At 33.3% G+C, this 21,790-nt stretch overlaps 2 protein-coding genes across 2 annotated transcripts; one reads left to right on the top strand and one right to left on the bottom strand.

Moving 5' to 3' along the window:
- Window positions 1-903: 903 nt before the first annotated feature.
- LOC134270338 (surfeit locus protein 1-like) lies at window positions 904-9,797 on the bottom strand. The gene is made up of 8 exons (XM_062752559.1): window positions 9,654-9,797; window positions 5,369-5,593; window positions 4,689-4,810; window positions 4,420-4,602; window positions 4,135-4,255; window positions 3,381-3,504; window positions 2,053-2,134; window positions 904-1,059 (listed from the first exon to the last, which is right to left on the bottom strand). The coding sequence occupies exons 1-8, from the start codon at window positions 9,687-9,689 to the stop codon at window positions 969-971; spliced, it is 984 nt and encodes a 327-aa protein (XP_062608543.1). The 5' UTR covers window positions 9,690-9,797; the 3' UTR covers window positions 904-968.
- A 1,046-nt stretch (window positions 9,798-10,843) lies between these two features.
- On the top strand, window positions 10,844-11,324 carry LOC134270340 (NADH dehydrogenase [ubiquinone] 1 alpha subcomplex subunit 5-like). The gene has a single exon (XM_062752561.1). The coding sequence runs from the start codon at window positions 10,877-10,879 to the stop codon at window positions 11,234-11,236; it is 360 nt and encodes a 119-aa protein (XP_062608545.1). The 5' UTR covers window positions 10,844-10,876; the 3' UTR covers window positions 11,237-11,324.
- Window positions 11,325-21,790: the final 10,466 nt, after the last annotated feature.

The following is a 21,790-nucleotide window of genomic DNA, read 5'->3' as shown; positions in this document are numbered from 1 at the left end:
GGTTTGCTCCTACCTTTTAGCAAATAACACTACATTCCATAGAAATAGACAATACTTAGGCCCTCTGTGGGGTATATTTGAGCTGAGTTCAATCATTCTATCATTTTAAAATCAGATTTACTGAAAATGATTATTTAACCAGAAGCATGTACATGATTACAAATATTAACAGCACTTTAATTAATGTTAAATGTGATGTACAGAAAATGTAGTATTAGAATTGATACTGAAAGTAGTTGACACTGAGAAAAAGTTTACCTCCTCTCCCCCCCCCCCCCCCCCCCCCCCCCCCCCCCCCCCCCCCCCCCACCCCACCCACACACGAAATAGGATTTTCGACTTTGTTTTTTTTTTTTTAATTTTTTTTTTTTTTTTTGCTTGTCAACTTTTTTTAGGTGAGTAAAGTAAAAAAGAAAAATTTTCTGTGGCTGGCCCCCCCACTTTCAAAAACGAAGCTACGCGCCTGTATTAACAGCACTTTAATTAATGTAAATGAGTAGAGACTCATTTTCTTGAAAATTTTGTTCATTTAATTTTTTCCTTCCACCCTCATAGGTTTTGAAATTTTGAGGTGACGTTAAATGTAGAATTATTTTCAGCCAGTCTAATTATCAATACAATAGATAATTCAAAAAAAATCTGCCTACCTCCCTAACCACCTTAAAAATTTAGGTTGGAGTAAATCAAAAAAACAAAAAATTAATGATGGCATTTAAATTTAAGTGAAATCTCATTGCTAAAAGATACCTATGACATTTGACTTTGATAACTACTGACAAAGGATATCTTGAGATGTGACCTACATTAGAAAAAAAAAATCTCACCACAGCTAAGCTCTATCATTAACTTTGATACTTGTCTCAAAAGAGCTTAAAAAATAAGTAAGAAAAAAAAACTATCAAGAGCAATAACATTAGACATTTAATATTTAAAGAAAACTGTTTAATCATTTCATATGAAACAAATCATCAGGTGCGTTTTCTGGTATATCTTGTAGCCATTGTTCTGGGGAAAGCCCTGTTGTACCATAGAACCGACATACCTATCGCCAATGACAACCTATAAAAATACATACATTTAACAGATATAATATATCCTTAACCAATAGAAACAAGATGTGTTTGTGAAACCAATGTGCCCGGTGGCAGCAAAGTTCCAAAAAACTATTTTTAGCATATAGGTCACAGTCAAGGTCACAAGGTCATTGACCTTGGTTTCATTTGAAAGGACTTGATTAGTATAGTATGCATATAAAATGTGAAGTCTCTATCTCCTATGCTTCAAAAGCTATGGCGAAAATTCTAAAAAGCTATTTTTAGCATATAGGTCATAGTCAAGTCACAAGATCAATGACATTGGACTTAATTAGTGAAGTAAGCATATTAGATTTGAAGTCTCTATCTCTCATGGTTCCAAAGTTTTGGCTAAAGTTCAAAAAAAGCTATTTTTAATATATAGGTCACAGTCAAGGTCAAAAAGTCATACACCTTGGTGTTATTTGAAAGAGCTTAATAACTGGAGCATGCATATCAAATATTATTGTTTGCAGCTAAGTGTAAAGTTTCAAGTTACATCACGATGCATCCAGCGTAAACAATTTACGTGATTGGTCAACTCAAATTATCAACATTGACATGAAAATAGTCTGTTGCACGAGCAACCAATCAGGGATAAGAAGAAAGTTCCAGTCGTAAAGCTTGTAGTTAGGAGGCATGTACAATTTATCTTGAGTGCAGCTGTCAACAAGATCGTGATGCAACGTGAAACTTTACACTTAGCTGCAAACTATAAAGTCTCTATCTTTCATGGTCAATGATTTATGGCAAAGGTTAAAGTTGACAACAGACAGACAAACAGATAAACAGACAAATAGACAGGACAAAAACAATATACGCCTTGTATCTATCAATCCAGGTGCATAAAAACGTTCATAAAAGCCTTAGTAATTTTTAAAATACATGTAAAATTGAATCAACATGAAAATACTCATATGCACAAGAGTAAAGCCTTTTAATGGCCCATTTATTCAGAATATGTTGACGATTTACCTACCATGTAAGTATGTACTCCATATGTCTGTTATTAAATTTAAGGTTTGTTTGTCCCCCTATAGGCCCTCCTTTTACACTACTCTCTGTCAATAAATAAAAAATGCAGCAAATTTAACATTGCAGCTACATGTGTATACAGTAAACATAAAATTATTCAAGTATTGTTGTCAAAGAATGGTTGAAGTTATTGAAAGTAACAAGAGTATAAAATACCATAATACATGTAACAAAATGAAAAGAGAGGCATACATACTTGTTTCATTACAAAAGTATTAAAATCATTTCACTATGTAAATCCATTATAAATACATTCACTGTGATTTACTCATGAGGTGGGCATAACATCTCAATTTTATATTTAGCTAAATTATTTGTACAGTTAATTCCAAAAGTTCGCCAATTTCCTTTTTATAATTTATAAGAAATCATGGCGGTATAACGAATTACAATGATTTGAATTTTTCATATTTTAGGAAATTTTAAATAAAAAAATACCATAAAGCGTTTACATATTCTTATAATTACATGTACATTTATGCAAAACATATTTCTAAATTTTAAAATACTTCAAGTATTTTTTTTATGTACAATTTCTTTACAACAAAATGTGCAGTGTTATAGAAATAAAAAATGTACGTACATGTGTGTTTGATGTGCATGTAAACCTTTGTATGTGGGTTTTACTGATTTTAAATATTTTGTTTATTAGTCGTAATATATTGTTCATCTTTAGTTTCTTGAATAAATCAATTGTTTATGGCATCATTGTTCGTGAAACGTTCAAAATTTATGCCGTATAATCATTATTAAGCAAACTTTGCATCGTTTACATAAGAGTTCATCAAAATTATATCGTATTCGGCGTACTTTCACAACTATCGCTTTCGTGGCGAAGCTGTGACGAAATAATTTTTTTTTAAACAAAACAACAGAACAAAATCATTGTAACAGCTCATATTAAAATTACTTGTTCATTTAATTCTAATTTAATTATTTAATTGCGAGTACCTTGACTGGCTTTGCATGCTTAACAACAGGGATAGCGTCAACAAATTAGCCGCGCTTCACTGACTGCACGCACCTGTGGCGGTATTATCGAGATAATTGACACTTAAAAATGGACGTTTGGTTTCACAACTATCCATTTTCAGAAAGCTCACGTGACCTTATTGGTATTTGGCGTTATAAAGAGAATTTTATATAGTTGGAAAAACGTTCTTGGGATATCATGGCGGTATTGCGAAAATGGCGATGAATCGAATGGCGATAATTCCAGGAACTTTTGACTGTATATTCTCTATTTGTATTTGTACCAGTGTAATTTTTTACCATTATCACAGTCTATGAACACGGGATCAGTCCCTAGATAACCAGCAATCAGTGGAATGTCACGGTAGCTGAACAGCCGCGGGTTCTTAGGGTCCTGTATAGGATTTATATCAAGAGGATTTTTCTGAAATAAAATAAATTTATAAATAAATAGATATTCTTTAGTTTCTTACAGAATTTAGTAAAGTATTTTAAATAGAACCATTTATGTGAAATTTCTACAGGACTGGACAAAACTGAAAACTAGTACATTTGTTATGAACAAGAAATAAAATGTTGTTTCATCATTTTATCACTGTTAAAGTATTATACATGTACTAATTTAGTCCGATATTTTCCTTTGGGATATCTCAAATATCTGTCCCTTTAAAACTAAAAAAAAAATAAAATGTGTGCAGTGGTACATGTACTAAGTAATAAAATTTCTGTGAAACCTCATGTTTTATGAAATAGTATAGGAGAAGTTGTAGATAAAAAGAGATCTAAAGAAACTGTAAGAATGACAGAGCCCAAGTTTTGCCATGTAGGTCCCCAAATATACTTTTTGGATGGAAATTAAAAATAATCCTAGGATATATCAAAGTATTAATCTCAGTCCCTTCCAGTTAAAAAAAAATGAGATTTGACTATACTATACATGTACATGTACTTTGGGTTTATTCATTCATTAATATCAATTTTAAATATAAACATCTACATCAAGGTAAACCATATCAAACTATTAATATACATTTAGATATCTGGGCATACAAACCTTTTCTGCAGCTCTTATCATTCCCGATATTTTTACATTCCCAGTTATCTGCCCTTCTGCTCTTGTTTCTGGATCCATCCAGGCTCTTGGAACCCAGCCTCGATTTACTAAAACTTCCCGGCTACATTTTTTTTTTCAAATTACAAAAAAATACAGAAGTTAAAAATTTATTGTTATATGCATACACATTGATAAAATACATGAAAATAAATGACTTGCTCATCTTAACCTTATCTTAACAAACTCAGAGAGGCTTGTTGTCTAACAGCAATTTTATTTACGCACCCAGTGTCTTTCAATTTAAATGGAGTGACTATCCAAAGACCTCCATTAGGTTTGAATCCTTTAGGAGTCCTATCTGGCTGAAAATTAGGGCGGAACCCAATCAATGCTTCGCGACTGTGATCAAATTCTCCTTCCAGCCATACTGGGGTATATTCCAAGTCACTAAGATTCCCTCTCGTCATTCTATTCCAGGAAAAAAAAATAGAATTAATATTAACAGAAAATTCAATCTTTTTAAAAGTAAAATAAGCCTGATAAAAATAACCCACAGCTCTGTAAGTGGCACTGGTGTAGCACCTGCTCTCTCATCAATGAGATCCAAAAGATTCTGCTTCCATTTTTTTCTCTCATACTGCCAGTATGCCAACCCGTAGGCTGTTAGGGGAAACATCTGAAAAAGTACATACATAATTTCACATAATATCACCTCCAAAAAAAAAAAATGAATACCTTGACTATTTGACAGTTTTTTTCCTCTCTCCCTGTGTCAAAATATCGAAGTTTTTGATTGTGTATTCTTATTTATGTTTCAAGTGTATAATAAATACTGTAGAAGCACAAATATTCCACAAATATTCGTTGGGATAAAATTTCATTGATTTGTCATCAAAAATAGTTTCGTTGGCATTTAATATCGTTGTTTTGAAAGTAACCCTATTTAAAATATAGTCATATAAAATTTTGTGTGGGATTTAATTTCGTTGATAATTGTTAACAACGAAATAAACAAAATTTAACCCCCCATGAATACTTGTGCTTTTACAGTTTATATAATAGTTAGTAGTAGTTTGCAAATGCCTTATATTGTTTGAAATTCAACTTGAATATTTTCTTTTGGAATAACTGACTGACTAAAATAGTAAATATTGCATGATTGCTAAATATTCTAATAAGTCTAAAAGATCACAACGTCTCAAATTTATTGTGAATTTTTTTGTTTTTAACTTACTGCAAGAATAATTTTGGACACTGTACCAAGTTCATCAGTTTTGACCTCTGGTTTGGGGATAGTTTTAAATTTGATTGGTGTTGGCTTCCTTGCTGGTGTTCCAGATTGAGCTGCCATGTGTCTTCTGGGAATTTTTACTCGACTTTTCACTTGTGTGATAAATATTTGTAACTGGCTGCTGCATCCCAAGGCTCTACGACAATTTTGGCAATGCAAATAAAATCCCTGTAAAATATATTATGAAAAAGGTGAAAGAAATTAACTGTGAGCAATCTAAACAAGAGGCCCAGGGGCCACAGCGCTCACCTGAAATTTTTATTTTTCATTTGAACAAACTAGAATCTACACTACCTGAGGATGATTCCATATAAATACCCCGGGTATCACTAATCATAGCTTTGAAGTACTTAAAAAGAAGATTTTAAAAGGTTTCCCTATATATCCCTATGTAAAACTTGGGTCGGCCATTTTGGCCCCACCCTATCCCCAGGGCCGGGGGTCATATTTTTGTCTACACTACCTGAGGATGGCTTCCCTATCAGTTTCATCTTTCCTGGCCCAGTGGTAATTGAGAAGGATTTTTAAAGATATTTCCTATATATTCCTATGTAAAACTTGGGTCGGCCATTTTGGCCCCATCCTTGCCCCGGGGGTCATGCTTTGAACAAACTTGAATCTACACTACCTAACGATGATTCCACATGAGTTTCATCTTTCCTGGCCCAGTGGTTCTGGAGAAGAAGATTTTTAAAGATTTTTCCTATATATTCCTATGTAAAACTTGGGTCGGCCATTTTGGCCCCACCCTTGCCCCGGGAGTCATGATTTGAACAAACTTGAATCTACACTACCCGAGGATGCTTCCACATGAGTTACATCTTTCCTGGCCCAATGGTTTTGGAAAAGATTTTTAAAGATTTTTCCTATATATTCCTATGTAAAACTTGGGTCGGCCATTTTGGCCCCACCCTTGCCCCGGGGGTCATGATTTGAACAAACTTGAATCTACACTACCTGAGGATGATTCCACATGAGTTTCATCTTTCCTAGCCCAGTGGTTCTGGAGAAGAAGATTTTTAAAGATTTTTCTTATATATTCCTATGTAAAACTTGGGTCGGCCATTTTGGCCCCATCCTTGCCCCTGGGGTCATTATTTTAACAAACTTGAATCTACACTACCTGAGGATGCTTCCACATGAGTTTCATCTTTGTCCTAGTGGTTCTGGAGAAGAAGATTTTTAAAGATTTTTCCTATATATTCCTATGTAAAACTTGGGTTTTTTGGCCCCACCCTTGCCCCAGGGGTCATGATTTGAATAAACTTGAATCTACACTACCTGGGGATGATTCCACATGAGTTTCATCTTTCCTGGCCCAGAGGTTCTGGAGAAAAGATTTTTTAAAAATGCCATTAATTTTTAACAAATTCATGATTATCTCCCCTTGGAAAAGGGCGTGGCCCTTCATTTGAACAAACTTGAATCCCCTTTACCCAAGGATACTTTGTGCCAAGTTTGGTTGAAATTGGCCCAGTGGTTCTTGAGAAGAAGATGAAAATGTGAAAAGTTAACGACAACAACGACGACGACAACGACGACAACGACAGACAACGGACAAATTTTGATCAGAAAAGCTCACTTGAGCCTTCGGCTCAGGTGAGCTAAAAATATGAAAATTATATTTTTTACTGATTTTGAACTTTAATAATTTCATGTTTCTATAGTTCAATTGACTTTAAACCTAATTCCAGTTATTTTTGTAGAGTCTGTCTATGAATCGATTATTGTTTTAAATTTCGAATATCTTTGAAATGCTATTGATTTAATGATTTTAAGTTGTGCAATTTACAGAAAAGTCCTATCTTAATCAAAATATTATTAAAAAAAAACAAAAAACAAACAAACAAATAGAAAGATCTTTTTGATATGCAATTAACTGAACTTCAACTTCACAAAACTTTACCATACATGGCTTTTACATCAGATGACATGTGATGTAATTTTTCGCAACAATTTAATGAATTGAAGTATATGACCAAAAATATATTCCAGATATCAGAGAATGGTGTAATCTATAAAATTCTCAACTTTTAGTGCAAATATATTTCCAAGGGCTGACAAATAGATTTTTAATCCCTTAATTGCCCAAAGGCAAGTGCACAGTCAAAATTCACTCACCCTACCTCAATTATCAATGGCCTCATCAGAAATTAATTATCTACTTCATAAAGTGGAAAGTCAATATGATCATGAAAATCCTTTGACTATAGTTGTAAAACTAAGATATTTAAATCAACTAGAGGTACTGTGAGCGATGAGCTCACTAAATGATACCCCCCGCTTCCTATATGTTTATAACTGGTCTCTTATTCCAGTTTGCCCTCGAAAAGGACATTTGGTCAATAAATAAACAACATCTAGCACTACAATTTAATTAATTAATCATAATTAAACAGTTCACTTTCACAAAAGCTTTTTATGTGTATATATAATAATTAAAGCTCATTTAAAAAGAATATTAAAGAATTCGAAATGTTTAAGGTTTTGTGCGTGTTTCTGTTCCTACATATTAGTTAAACATCTAGCATTCATAAGTGTGCTGTTGTTACATTGAATTATTGAAAAAAAAATTTTTAATTTTCATTTGAAGAAATACATACAGTGCCTGACTATTATCCTTTTTATAAAGAAAAAATACACAAAAATAGTTTAATGGTTAATAAAATAAATCATAGCAATTTAAGTAAAATATGTCAATAAAAATTTCACTTACATATGTTAAAAAGATAGTCAGTAGTGACCCCCCCCCCAACTTAATCAACATTGGTAATTAACTTACTTGCTGAAGTTAATAAAGATTGATTAATTTTATTGTTTAGCTGTCAGAATTTCTATATAAAATACACAGACACACAAATAAAATTAACCAGTTGACCAGAGATATATATTTACGCAGTTGAAAATCATTCCATAACACAGGTGTCAAATGCAGTAGAGCGTGACTAATCCCTATCGATCCTCTCAGACTTGATAGTGAAATTCACGAGATAATCATGCCATATGAAGCACTTTGTTTTTACAAGAGTAGCAATTAGGGCTTCTACATGGAAACAAAATCTAAAAGGTGTGAATTTCTTTAGCTAGAGGAAAGTATCAATTGTACAGTAATAAAATTCTTTTGATTTTTCAATCGGCGATCTTGAAAAATAATTACAAATTGATCTAACAGGAAAAATATTTTTTTTATCATAAACACAAACCGAGTTCAGCGTATCTAAAAGCAATTTCTTTACTTGCCTTAATAGGTTTAATTGACTATCGAGGATATATTTACCCAAGCCAAAACATTTAAAAGATGATAGAATCGCAACAAGTGACGAAATGGCCGCCTATTACAGTGTCAATAAGGCTGTTGGGGGAGGATTTACCTGGCCGCTGGCCGCATTACACAGGATGGCCGTTTATTTGTTTTCCAGTTAAAATATATATGATAAAAATCAATTTTGGGCAGTAAATTCTCGGGTAAAGTGGCCGCTGACTGCAAGTGGCCGTTGATTTCGGGTGGCCGCTAAGACAAGTTTGACTGTAGTTGTAAAACTAAGATATTTAAATCAAGAAAACAGGTCACTTGACATCAGGTCTTGGACAATAAAAATTGACCACCCCTAAAATTCTCTTGCCTCAGGCATTGGGCAATGGGCTTTTTCAGTCCCTGTTTTTCTAACAGAAATTTTAAACAGTTTAGGAATGATCAGAATCATAAAATAAATATATTAAATATTTTTGGTAGATTTTAAAGAAATACAAAGACGGGAACCTGTCATCTTAACAATTTAAAAAAACGAAATTATCTATATAAAAATAACCAAATGTGGAACCCACAATGTTAAAGGTGTTCTGAGTCAATGTGTGAGATTTGCAATGTAAATGATTAAAAATTACTTGAACACACTAAACAGATTAGTATCCTACTTCTAACTTGTGCAATTGTTTCAAGTTTGTTCAAGCTAAATGTTTGGGTATACTTTCTTTTGTAAAAATTTTCTTAAGAAATATTTGGCATTATTGAAATGACATAAAACCTAGATATAAAGCATATAATTCAATTAATTTATTGACAACACAATGACATATGATAGAGGAAACGCTGGAGAAATTATAGAGGCAATTCGGGAAAATTATGTAAACATGCAAATTCTAAATCGAAGATTCAAATGATTATTGTTATATCACAAGAAAACAATCACTTGTATATCTACAAAAAATACTTCTGATCATAAATTACTTGTATAAAATCTTTTGAAAATAAATTTCTTGACATCTTCCACAATTTACTGGACTCTTCTGTTTAAGGAAACCACAAAGAGTCTCCAACAACCTTCCCTGTCTTACGCCTTCATCCATTGGATATTTCTCGAAAGTCAACCAATCAACGTATTTTTAACATATTAAGAATCAGGAACGATAATTCACAATTACTGACCTTGATAATAACTTGGAGCTGACAGTTATTTTCTAGTAAGTGTTAAAAAATCAGGACATTATCATGCTGTTTTTCTTTTCAGTATACATTTAATAAATTAATGTTTCATCAATAACTTGATAACTATGTTATCCTGAGAGAACTGTGTATGTTGTTGGAACTTGTATCCAATCCCTTTGAGCATGTTGAGTACTGTTAAAATTATGTTTAAATCAAACAGTGTATCATACTTCAATAATCATAGACATCGATAAATTTTTGCATGTCATTGTCTTGCATAGCTACATGATGTTGTGTATTGATCATAATAATTTTCCCATCTCATCTCTGATCATTGTAGTAAAATAGGGGATTTTACCATAAGTAAGTTAATACTTTCCAGCTTAGGTGAGCTTGAGAGATAATGATGCAATGTAATTTTTTTTTAAAAGACAAAGACAAAGGAATGATCTCCATGCATTAGATAGACTGAAATGATATCTGTTTTACCTCATTCTTGCTGATTGTCCTCCCAGTAGGGTAATCCAAGATGCGTCTGACTCTAAACTCTGTTTTTTTATTGTGACGTCTCCCTTGCACATGGCACAAAAGCAGGGGTTAGAGTCGGGAATCTAGGATTATATTAGGGATGACAGAACTTTAGCAGATTTGCGCACAATTAATGTAAAACAAACCGATTGAGCCAATTTATAGCACATGAATTTGCATGAGATGATGCACAATTTTGAGATACAGGTGTATAAGAAAAAAGTGAGGATTTATATAGCAGCTGAAGGTATACCCCCCCCTTTTATCAAACAATGACAACTCCACTCTGCTTCATAAATAAACCCAGCTAGTCCACAAAACTGGAATGGTTAATTTCATATCAGTTCTTGAACTTTGAATGTTATTCAAATTTCAGTGTTATTGTACATGTGTTCATGTTGTTAGAAGATAAAGTAATTAATTTAGACGTGATAATAGACACAAATTTCATTTTTAATTTAAAGCTACCTGAGGCAGGCAACCTTCCTAGCAGGGAGATGGCATACCCATACATGAGGAAAGTAGGCACTGGCCTGACTGGTATGATGAAAGTGGATCACCCTCAAAAGAGGTTAACAATAATATATGATAAACTTTTACAAACTCTCGTCAAACTTCCAGCACAAAGTGTGTATCGCCAGCATACTGAACCAATGTACCGTCAAAAGCTCGCCCTTGTAAAATCAATAGAGGATGTTAAAGAGTTGGAAGCAAAGTTGGGAGATACTCATGTTGAGGAGTCTCTGCTTTCTGCAGAAAGAGAGCTTATGTTATCTAGGAATATGTTAAAGTGGAAACCATGGGAACCATTAGTAGGAGAGGCACCAAAGAATCAGTGGACTTGGCCACCCAACTAAAAAACTGAAATGCCTTTTTTAATGTTAAATTAGATTTGCATTGTTCCACATCTGTTAGAAATAAATAATAAAATGATACACTACAGAAGAGAGTGCTTTGTATTTGATTGTGATTGAATTTTACATGTATTTTCTAAAATTTGTAGCAAACTCAAAATATAAGAAAGTCTGACTACCCCTCTTAATATAACAAAATTGTAATGAGTCCATAGCAGGATATTTGATTGTAGAATAAATTGTTTGAACTCTTAATTGACAGATTCTAAAATTAAAACTTTAGGTATGCTGCTGCGTACTATAGTTTGCAACCAATGATGTTTTCTTATCATTAATCATAGGCGCTTGGTTACAGGATGGTGTATTTTGTGTATTATGTGTTTTTCTATGTGTGCCTGAATACCTTCATTAAAATAAAAATAAAAATTCGCCGAAATTAGCACGTCTTAAAAAATGTCATATTTACTGTATATAAAAAGAAGGTTTTAAATATGACATTTTTTAAAACATGCTAATTTCGGCAAATTTTTATTTTTATTTTAATGAGGGTATTCAGACATACATAGAAAAACACATAATACACAAAATACACCATCCTGTTAGGCCTTTCAACTAATTTTTCAAGTTGTACATATGGTAAAAAACATTGTATAGATAGATTTATAGGTACATAAAATTATCAAAAAAGATAATATCTTATGCATACTTTTAATTACCACATTAAAAAGTTTAATCATTTATAATTGACTTTTCCGATGTTGTGTTTAAGGACAGGTAACTCAGGTGTGTAAAATGACCAACTTAGTGCTGATTTATGAGTTATCGTTTATAAAAATGACATATAGGCTGCTTCAGCATTGGTATTGTTATATACACAAAACGGTTCCTTACATTGTTTTGTACACAAAAAGTTTTGACCAAGAGAAAGAGAATGCCTTCACTCTACCTGAAATAACAGGGTCAAATGAATGGGGAACAGACTATATTCAATAGTTTTAACCCTCTTTGACGATTATTATGAAGAAGAAAATTTAATATAATGTTTTTTGTGTTCGCTCTTTTTCGCTTCCTTTGTAAATATATATATTTTTACAAGTAAATGCAACAATTGATCATCTTATTTGTGTTACTAAGCACGAAGGGGAACGACCGAGTATAAAAATTTAAATAGGTTAGAACTGAGAAGGAGGGTAGATTTCACTTTTTGTTTTAATTAAAAATTTTAATTATATGCAGTAAACCGGTGTCCGCAACTACACAGTTAATAAGTTTAACATTGGTGCTAAATTTTAAAACCACTGGATTCTACTGAGAGCAAAGAAATACTTGGGAAATGCTAAAAACTGCCTTGCGTGTAAACAGTTAGATACCCCGAGCCTGCTCTAAACAAGTTTCAGCAGTGAGTTATCGTTCATAACACCGACCCCTAGCGGCAGTTGAAAGGCCTAATCCTGTAACCAAGCACCTATGATTCAAACATATGAGGTCAACATTACCGCTACATCGCTAAATATTTAAAACCCCGCTTGAAAAGCGGGAGGGTATATAATAATCGGTATGTCCATCCATCTGTCTGTATGTCCGTCTGTCTGTTACGCTTTGGGGTACCCATCTCTTATCCGCAACTCCTATCAAACCACTGAATGAAATTTGATGAAACTTTCATAGAATCTTTATTACATATTGCCATTGTGCACCTCCTATTGTACTTTTGATCTGACACATATTTGGGTTTCCCATAGCAAAACATGGATGCTGCCATTATATTCATATGGGAAGCAGGGGGTATCATTTAGTGAGCTCGTTGCTCACAGTACCTCTAGTTCAACTCATTACCGCAACATTTTTCCAAATTTTCGACCGATCATTACCGCTACATTTTTTTTTGGTCGAAAACAACTCATTACGCTACATATGGAATCAGCCAGGTATGGAATATGAGTTCCAATCACAAAGCTTTCACAAAGAATTCAGCACGATATTTTACAGTTCTCATTCTAATTTTTAGCAATGTTGACAGATACATGTAAAATATATGACAGTGTCAAATAAAACGTTAGGTTGCTGCAATGTAAGCATAAACTGCTTCAAAATCAAATATTTGAATATTGTTGTACTTTACATCAATCTCTACACATTCAAGTGTCTGGCTAACGAAAAAGTCTATGTAGCGGTAATGTATACTTTTATATGTAGCGGTAATGTAATTTGTTTTTGTAGCGGTAATGACTATGTAGCGGTAATGAAAATTTTGAAAATGTAGCGGTAATGATACGCACCCTTGAATGTAATTTAAAAATTGTGTCTAGGTAAATAACTATGGATCTCTGGGGTGTAGGATATAATGTTCAGACTACAATTTCAAAACGCTTAAATTACTGAAAAAAATTAATACTATGGTTACCCTTGTCCTTAATGTGTAATAAACTTTATTCAAGGTCATGCGTCATGAGCCGAAGTCAAAGGATCTATAACTTTTTCAGCATTAACTTTCTCATAAAGTCATTAAAAATTGGCTATCACCTAGATCTGCATATAGGGTTTAAGTCTCCCGATGTTTTATTTGATACTCAAGAGCATGATCAATTTTTGGACTGAGTCAGGCTGCTGATAAATTGATTGATGTTACGGAGATTTCATCAACCTCGTTTAAAGTCAAATTTTATAAAATTTGGTTGTTATAAACCCCTTAGTATTGCTTCCCTTAAAAAAAATGATCGTTTTTGGAACATCCTCTGTATCAATTCCATTGGGAGTTATAAACAGCATGCGCAGGTGATTGTGTAATACATGAACACAGGGCTTACGATGTGACCAGTGAACAGGGGACGCTTTCTACTTTTATACACCTGATCCCACCTCTGGAATTTCTATGGGTCTTCTTCACAAATTTGTATTGGGTATCCTAAAATTCACCTTTGCTATAAACAATAAAAAAGGTAAAATGAGTAACACCTATTCATCTTTCTTCAGACTGATAGGGATAAGAGATTGTAAAATTCACCTTTCAATCATAGTTTAAGATCCCTGTTAAGGAGAATGATTCTGATCGTTATCATAACTGGAATTGGTTTGGAAAAAAATCATAAAAAATCCCTGCAACCAAGAATACGTTGAAGGGTCTTAATCTACTAGTAAAACTTCAACCATGGTCAGGAAACTTTTACTCTCGTGAAAAAAAATCTTCTATGCCTCAACATATTCAAGAAGCGTTGGATCACTGTTGAATTGTTGAAAATTTAAGATCAAAAGTCCATTTAACAATACAAAATTGGAGCAGAGCAAACACGGACCTCCAAAACATCAGAGGTGGAATCAGAGGTCGTGGAGGAAGGAGCACCCCTGCCGACCGGTCACAGCCTCCGTGTCCTCCTTGTCATGATCGGGATATAACGGGAAAAAATATGTCGTCAATTTAGTGTGTGAATAGTGGACTAACAATTAGTATGAAAAACGTCAGTCAGCAAGTGACTTAATGATAAATTGTATTTGCTGACAAGCTTATTGTATCACCAAAGAACGGACGAAATGATGCCTTCAAACCACTGGCACCTGACGTTACTTATATTTATTTTAATAAAAAATATACCCCCTACGGCTACCTCATAATTATAAGGTAGGGAGTATATTATTTTTATTAGAAAAAAAAGGTAACGTCAGGTGCCTGTGATTGAAACGAGACTCCTGATATTTTTGTTTCAGCAACTTGTTTGCCAATAATTTACCTCGTTTATGCTCTCGGGTATTGAATTAGTTGAGAGATATAAACCACTTATGTCGGCTATGAAGGTATATTGTTGTGTAAGTAAGGGAAGCTGACGATTGAAAAGTGAAAGTCATCACGTTTATCATAAAGCTTGATTGTTAGGTTACCATATACGTCTTTTTAAAGTAAATTATCTAAATTTTAAACAGATGTATAGAATCTGTGGTATCTTTTATTTCAACCTCTCCGGAATATACCGTATCTACATAAGAATGGAAATAACCACTGTTAATTGAAAATCCAAAATGTCGAGCTGGAGGCCAAACCAAGTGTTTTCTTCTTTTCAAGAATAAGATATTTGACAAATTCTACTTCATATGAATACAAAAATAGGTCTGCTAATAACGGGGCGCAGTTGTTATCCATGGGAATTCAAATAAATTGTTGGAAGACCTGATCTCCAAAACCTACATTAAAATTGTCAATCAGAAACCCAAGCATCTTTTTAATATCATCTTCAGAGTACTTGTGTGTACAATCAGAATGTTTTTTAACAAAATAATTTTGAACATGACCAATGGCATGGTAACAAGTAAATTTACGAGTTCCATTTTTATTGAAAAGGCAGCTGTCAATGATGTCAGAAAGCTTGGACTTTAATTTATCGCGGGGAATAGTTGTCTAAAGTTGGAAAGTCGTAAGTATTTATGCTGTTGAATTTGAAACACTGTGATTTCAAATTTTCCGAAAGTTCCTTGGAAATTTTAAGTATCCACAGCTGATTTACACCACTTCTCGAATATTTTGTTGCACAGTGATCCTGAAGTTTCTCCTTCATTACTGTTAATATCGTAAGTAAGTAAGTAAATTTTATTTATAGCCGGACAAAATACATATAACAAAAAAACATGATCTTTAAAGCTTTTTTTACCGACTTATAATATAAAAACACATTTAGCACAAATAAAATAATCGTTATGAGGGGTAAAGAAAGAGGCTCTGTAGAACTCTTTGAAAGGATTTTTGTAAAGTTTTGAATCCAATATAGATATGGCGATTCAAATTCATTCTGGTTGTTAGGGATATAAAAAAATATTCAAAACTGACATATATGAGTTCGAAGAATTTCCTCCTTAGATAGGGAGCTATGGGTATAAGTTGGATTACCACCAGTAAAATTAAATCGCAGTTCTTCTAAAATACAATTTATATAATGAGCTTTGCAACGAAGACAGTGTTGTTACCTGCTTTGTCAGCAGGGGCCAGTAAATATTGACCGTGGATCTATGTAATTTGTTTTTCACTTCTGATCATAAATTACTGAACACAGAATGAAAATTGGTTTTCATTTTGCCCCTCAATCGCCCAATTTGAGATTTTTACATACATCTAGATCTGATACATTTAATTCTGATTAACGTGTCAAGGGCTTCTTTTTCATGTTTTGCCCATCACCTGGTGTAATCTTCCACAAAATTTATCATGTTTATTATATTCATAAAATTATGACGCCAGTCAAAAGATCGGTCCAGCAGGACTATAGTTGTAGGGTAGAGAACAACATGAAAAGGAGGAGGGGATTTTGTTCGATACGCGTATTCGAATCTAGACTTTGTAAGTTTTCTTGTAATTGAAAAAGTTTGGAAGCAATAGTCGATGTATATTTTTAGGAAATACATGGTGTAGTTCTTTTACATCCTGAAATAACATAAAAATACTTCATATGAAAAGATGCTGGAGTTCCAAATTGACTACATCTTTGAAGACCAACAATCGGTTCCGATTACCATGGACATATATCTTATGCTGTCTTGTATAGTCTTAGTTTGCAAAAAATTATTTAGAAAAAAGTCATACATAAGAAAAAGAAAATTTTATTATGGCCTTTAATTCTAAAAAAAAAAAAAAAAAAAAACTACAGACATACAGTCAAGCCCTGTATGTAAACATTTACGATATACATCTCATAAGATCTAAATAATAAAAGAATATCTGCTTCATATATTTGTTTTCTCTATATTATCCTTCTCCAGTCCCTGTTAAACAGGTCCTGTTAAAGCCTCGTTAACTAAACACAAAAATACAAACATTTGATAAACTAGGTTTATGACAAGCCCTTTGTTAACAGCTTTCCAAACATTTATTGTTAACTATAAATGTATATGGTTTTCAATGATTTTGTTCATAACTGATGCAGTAAATAAATATGTTTTAAGCAGGATTAAATTCAGCTAAACACGATTCGATAAAGAAAGAAAATCTTTATTCGCCATATATTTGTTTTCTATAGTTTAGGGTTGTGAAACATAGATTATCCTTAACTATCGTTTACAGATGTGAAATATAAAGCCTATAGTTTACGGTTTGTAAACTATAGTTTACGCCCCTAGTTTATCGTAAACTATGATTATATCATTTTTGTGAATTTGGCATGTCATAGTTAATAGCAGACCTATTTTTATATTCATATGAAGCAGAATTTGTGCAAAATCTTATGCGTGAAAAGAAGAAAACACTTTCTGTGGCCTTCAACTCGACATTTAGATATATCTACGACGTATTGTCAATTATAATTAAACAATGGTAATTTCCATTCCTATGTCGATACGATATATCCTGCTGAGCTTGAGATAAAAGATACCACAGAGTCTGACAAATCTGTTGCCTATACTTGGATATTTTACTTGAAGAAGACATTAATGGTAATATAACAACCAAGCTCTATGATAAACGTGATGACTCTAACTTTTCTATCGTCAACTCCCCTTACTTATGCAGCAATATACCTTCATCACCTGCGTAGGGAGTTTATATATCTCAGTTGATTCGATACGCAAGAGCATGCTCTACGTGCGAACAATTTCTAAAGCGAGGATTATTGACAAACAAGTTGATGAAGAAGGATATGGAGATGACGAACAGTATTCAATCTCAAAGTCCATAAAACAATATAAAGTAAGAGCAGATCAAACACGGACCTCCAAAACATCAGAGGTGTGATCAGGTGCCATGATGGAGTGAGCACCCCCTGCCTACCGGGCACATCCGCCGTGTGCTCATTGTCATGATCAGGAAATAACAGAAAAATCCGTCATCTATAAATAATGGACTAACAATTGGTATGAAAAACGTCAGTCAGCATTTGACTCAATGATAAATTGTATTTGCTGACAAGGTCGTTGTATCGACCATAGAACTTACGAAATGTTGACTTTAAACGACTGTTGATATTCTTGTTTCATCAACTTGCTTGTCATAAATTTACCTCGTTTTAGTAATTGTTCATACGTAGAGCATGCTTTGCGTATCGAATCAACTGAGATACATACACTCCGTATGCAGGTGATGAAGGTATATTGCTGCATTGTTCACACGAAAAGTTAAAGTCGTCACGTTTATCATGCTTTTGTTAGGTTACCATTAACGTCTTTTTCAAGTAAAATATCCAAGCATGAAACAGATGTGTCGGACTCTGTCGTGTCTTTAATCTCAAGCTCTCCTGGATATATCATATCGACGTAGAAATGGAAATTACCATTGTTAATTGACAATAGTCATCGATATATCTGAAAGTCGAGATGAAGCCTAAAGCGTTTTCTTCTTTTCACGCATAAGATTTCGCATAAATTCTGCTTTATATGAATACAAAAATAGGTCTGCTAATAACGGAGCGCAATTGGTACCCATGGGAATTCCAATAGATTGTTGGAAGACCTGGTCTCCAAAAAGCCACATAGATATTGTCAATCAGAAACTTAAGCATCTTCTTGATGTCAACTTCAGAGTACTTGTGTGTGCAATCAGAATCTGTTTTAACAAAATAATTTTGCAAATGACCAATGACCAGGTAAGTAAATTTACGAGTTCCATTTTTATTGAAGAAGCAGCTGTCAATGATATCAAAAAACCTGGATTTTAATTTGTCATGGGGAATTGTTGTGTATAAAGTTGAAAAGTCGTATGTTTTGAAGCTGTTGATTTTTGTAAAATCTTGTGATTTCAAATTGTCCACAAGTTCTTTAGAATTTTTTAGTATCCACATCTGATTCACACCACTTCTTGAATATATAGTTGCACAGTACTCTTGATGTTTTTCCTTCACTACTGTCAATATCTTAGTGAGGAGTAACGAAAGAGGCTTGGTTGAACATTTACTGGAACCCGCAATGTATCTTTGTTTGTCATCAGTCTCGTTTAAAGTCATCATTTTTTAAGTTCTATGGTCGATACAATGACCTTGTTAGCAAATACAATTTATCATTGAGTCAAATGTTGACTGACGTTTTTCATACTAATTGTTAGTCCATTATTTATACTTTGAATTGACAACAGATTTTCCCGTTATTTCCCGATGAAGACAAAGCGCACACGGCGGGTGTTACCGGTAGGGGATGCTCACTCCTCCACGGCACCTGATCCCATTTCTGATGCTTTGGAGACCCGTGTTAGCTCTGCTCCTATTTTGTATTGTTTTATGGATTTTTGATCTTGAATACTGTTCGTTATCTCCATATGTTTCATTAATGGATGCTACTTATTTTACAACTTTTTTAATTGAAAAAATTATTTTGAATGTTCAAGTATTTGGTTAAAAATATTTTTACTTACTTCCTGTCGTAAATTGCGATAAACTATGAAATACAATCGTTTGTTATCGATTTAAAATCGTGTCGTTTACGTAACTCTTCTGAGTCAAACATAACACTCCCATCAACTTATTTTAATCTTCCAGATTCAAAGAAAATACAACCATTTTAAAGTTTATTTCTGCTTTTATTTTCTCCTATTGAACCATTTAGGCAGAAGTAAAAATCTAACGGAAAATAGATACACATGATAATGTTTCTACAGTGTCTACTGACATTTCCAGCGTGACTAGCATTCTTAGTACTATACTATCAGAGACGTAAAAACAACAGTAATCACATTTCTGGTACTGGGAAAAGTGAACCGACTTTATTTCCTCTGGGAAGTTTAAAATTTACAGTTAAAAATATGAAACAGTTTGAAAGGGTAAATTAAAAATCTGAAGATATTTCAGAAGTCAGTTACTTCAAAACGTACGTTTTTTTCTGCATTTTATACAACCAAGTCGGAATTATCATGCATGTGTATGTGATTGGTTATAAACAAAATTACTTTGTTAAAATCACTTTGAGTCTACATGCAAGTATTCTGAAGCTGATTAAAAGGTTGCTGGAGTTCCACATTGACAACATATAAGTGGTCTTCGTAGACCAGGTCTTTCAACAATCTGTTTGAATTCCGGTGGTCCTTTATTAACTGATAAATGTTTTTTATATTTCTTAAACAGAAGATATCCAAAACTTCAACATTTGAAAATAAGAAAATCAATGCTATGGTTTTCCATGCGACATACAGATAAATGGACGATGTATTATTAATTAACATTAGTTACTTTCATTCATAGTCGATTCCATTTATTCGAATGAAGTTGTAATAAAAGACACCACAGAGTTTGCAGGTTCAGTTTCATATTTGAAATGTTGAAAATTTGAAATGCCTTATATTCTACTGAGTATAGCTGGCAAGGGCCAACTTACAGCTAAATTGTATAACAAACTAGACGCCTTCAGCTTTTCCATTCTCAAATTTCCTTACTTATGTACATGTAGTAAAATTCCACTATAACCTATTCGTGGTGTTAACATCTCTCAAAGTACCGTATTCGATGCTCAAGAGCATGCTTTTAGTAAACTGAGGCAGGTGGCTGACAGATAAGTTGATGTAACAAAGAACAACCTAGTTAAAGTTATTTCGTAAATTCTATACTCGTTTTAATACTTTCGTTAGCAAATAAAACCTATCTGGCTGATTTGTTTCATACATAGCCTCTTCTTTAAACTAGCTTTGACATATGTAATGTATCCTTGGTCATCATAGGGCTCACGACGAGTGAGACCTGTCAACAGAGAGATGCTCACTCCTCTTAGGCACCTGATCCCACCTCTGAAATTTCCAGGGAGTCCGTATTTCATGCCCTTTTCACAGATTTAGTATTGTTTGAAGATTTTTCTTTATCTTACATTTTTCAAATTCCAATCGTGCTTTCACCTGAAACAAAACATATGTGTACAGAGTATGTGAGCTCGCAAACTAATTATCTGGTTACATGTTTTCTCCCTGGGAGCGACTGCGGTTTAATTGGCCTGAACACAGATTGGAGTTTTCTAAAAATTTCTTTTTCTAAATATTTATCTTCATTGAAAGAGATGTAGACAAATAGGACTTCATAGATTTCTGGAAAAGCGAACTACCTTGTAAACAATTTATTTTTAATTTGAGTATCACATAATAAAAAAATTAATCAAAAGTAACTCTTTGATACAGAACTGGAGGCAACGCAAAGTACTCATATGTTTCACCATCGATCATTTTACAAATAAAGTAAATTTCAACCTTTTCACAACGGAATCGCAGTCATAATCTCTTATGGGGGCCGACTATAGTTTTATTGTGTGAAAACTACAATAGCGAAACTCTTCATTTTTATACCGTATAAAACTTACATTAACTTCAGGGTACATGCAAAGTTTGGGGGAAATCAATCGTCCAGGTATTTATTAGGGACCGTCTCAAAATACGGGTACAATTACTATAGGATTATATAGGAAAATGCCCATTTTTAGCACTTTAAAGCAAATTATACAAATACTACAATAGCCATTTTGTTCAAACTATAATATTTCATGAGTAATACTATGTTATACAATATATGTAAGAAACACAAAATTCTACCGTCTTGTTACCAGAGAGGGCATCTCAAAATGCAAAAAATTAGCAAATTTTACTATTGTTATAGAGTATTACAAATTATGACGTACACAATG

Source organism: Saccostrea cucullata, unplaced genomic scaffold (genome assembly GCF_032062105.1).
Source record: "Saccostrea cucullata isolate Sc308-1 unplaced genomic scaffold, CSIRO_AGI_Scuc_v1 ctg203, whole genome shotgun sequence".
NCBI lineage: Eukaryota > Metazoa > Mollusca > Bivalvia > Ostreida > Ostreidae > Saccostrea > Saccostrea cuccullata.
This window is presented reverse-complemented; position numbering and strand designations above follow the sequence as displayed.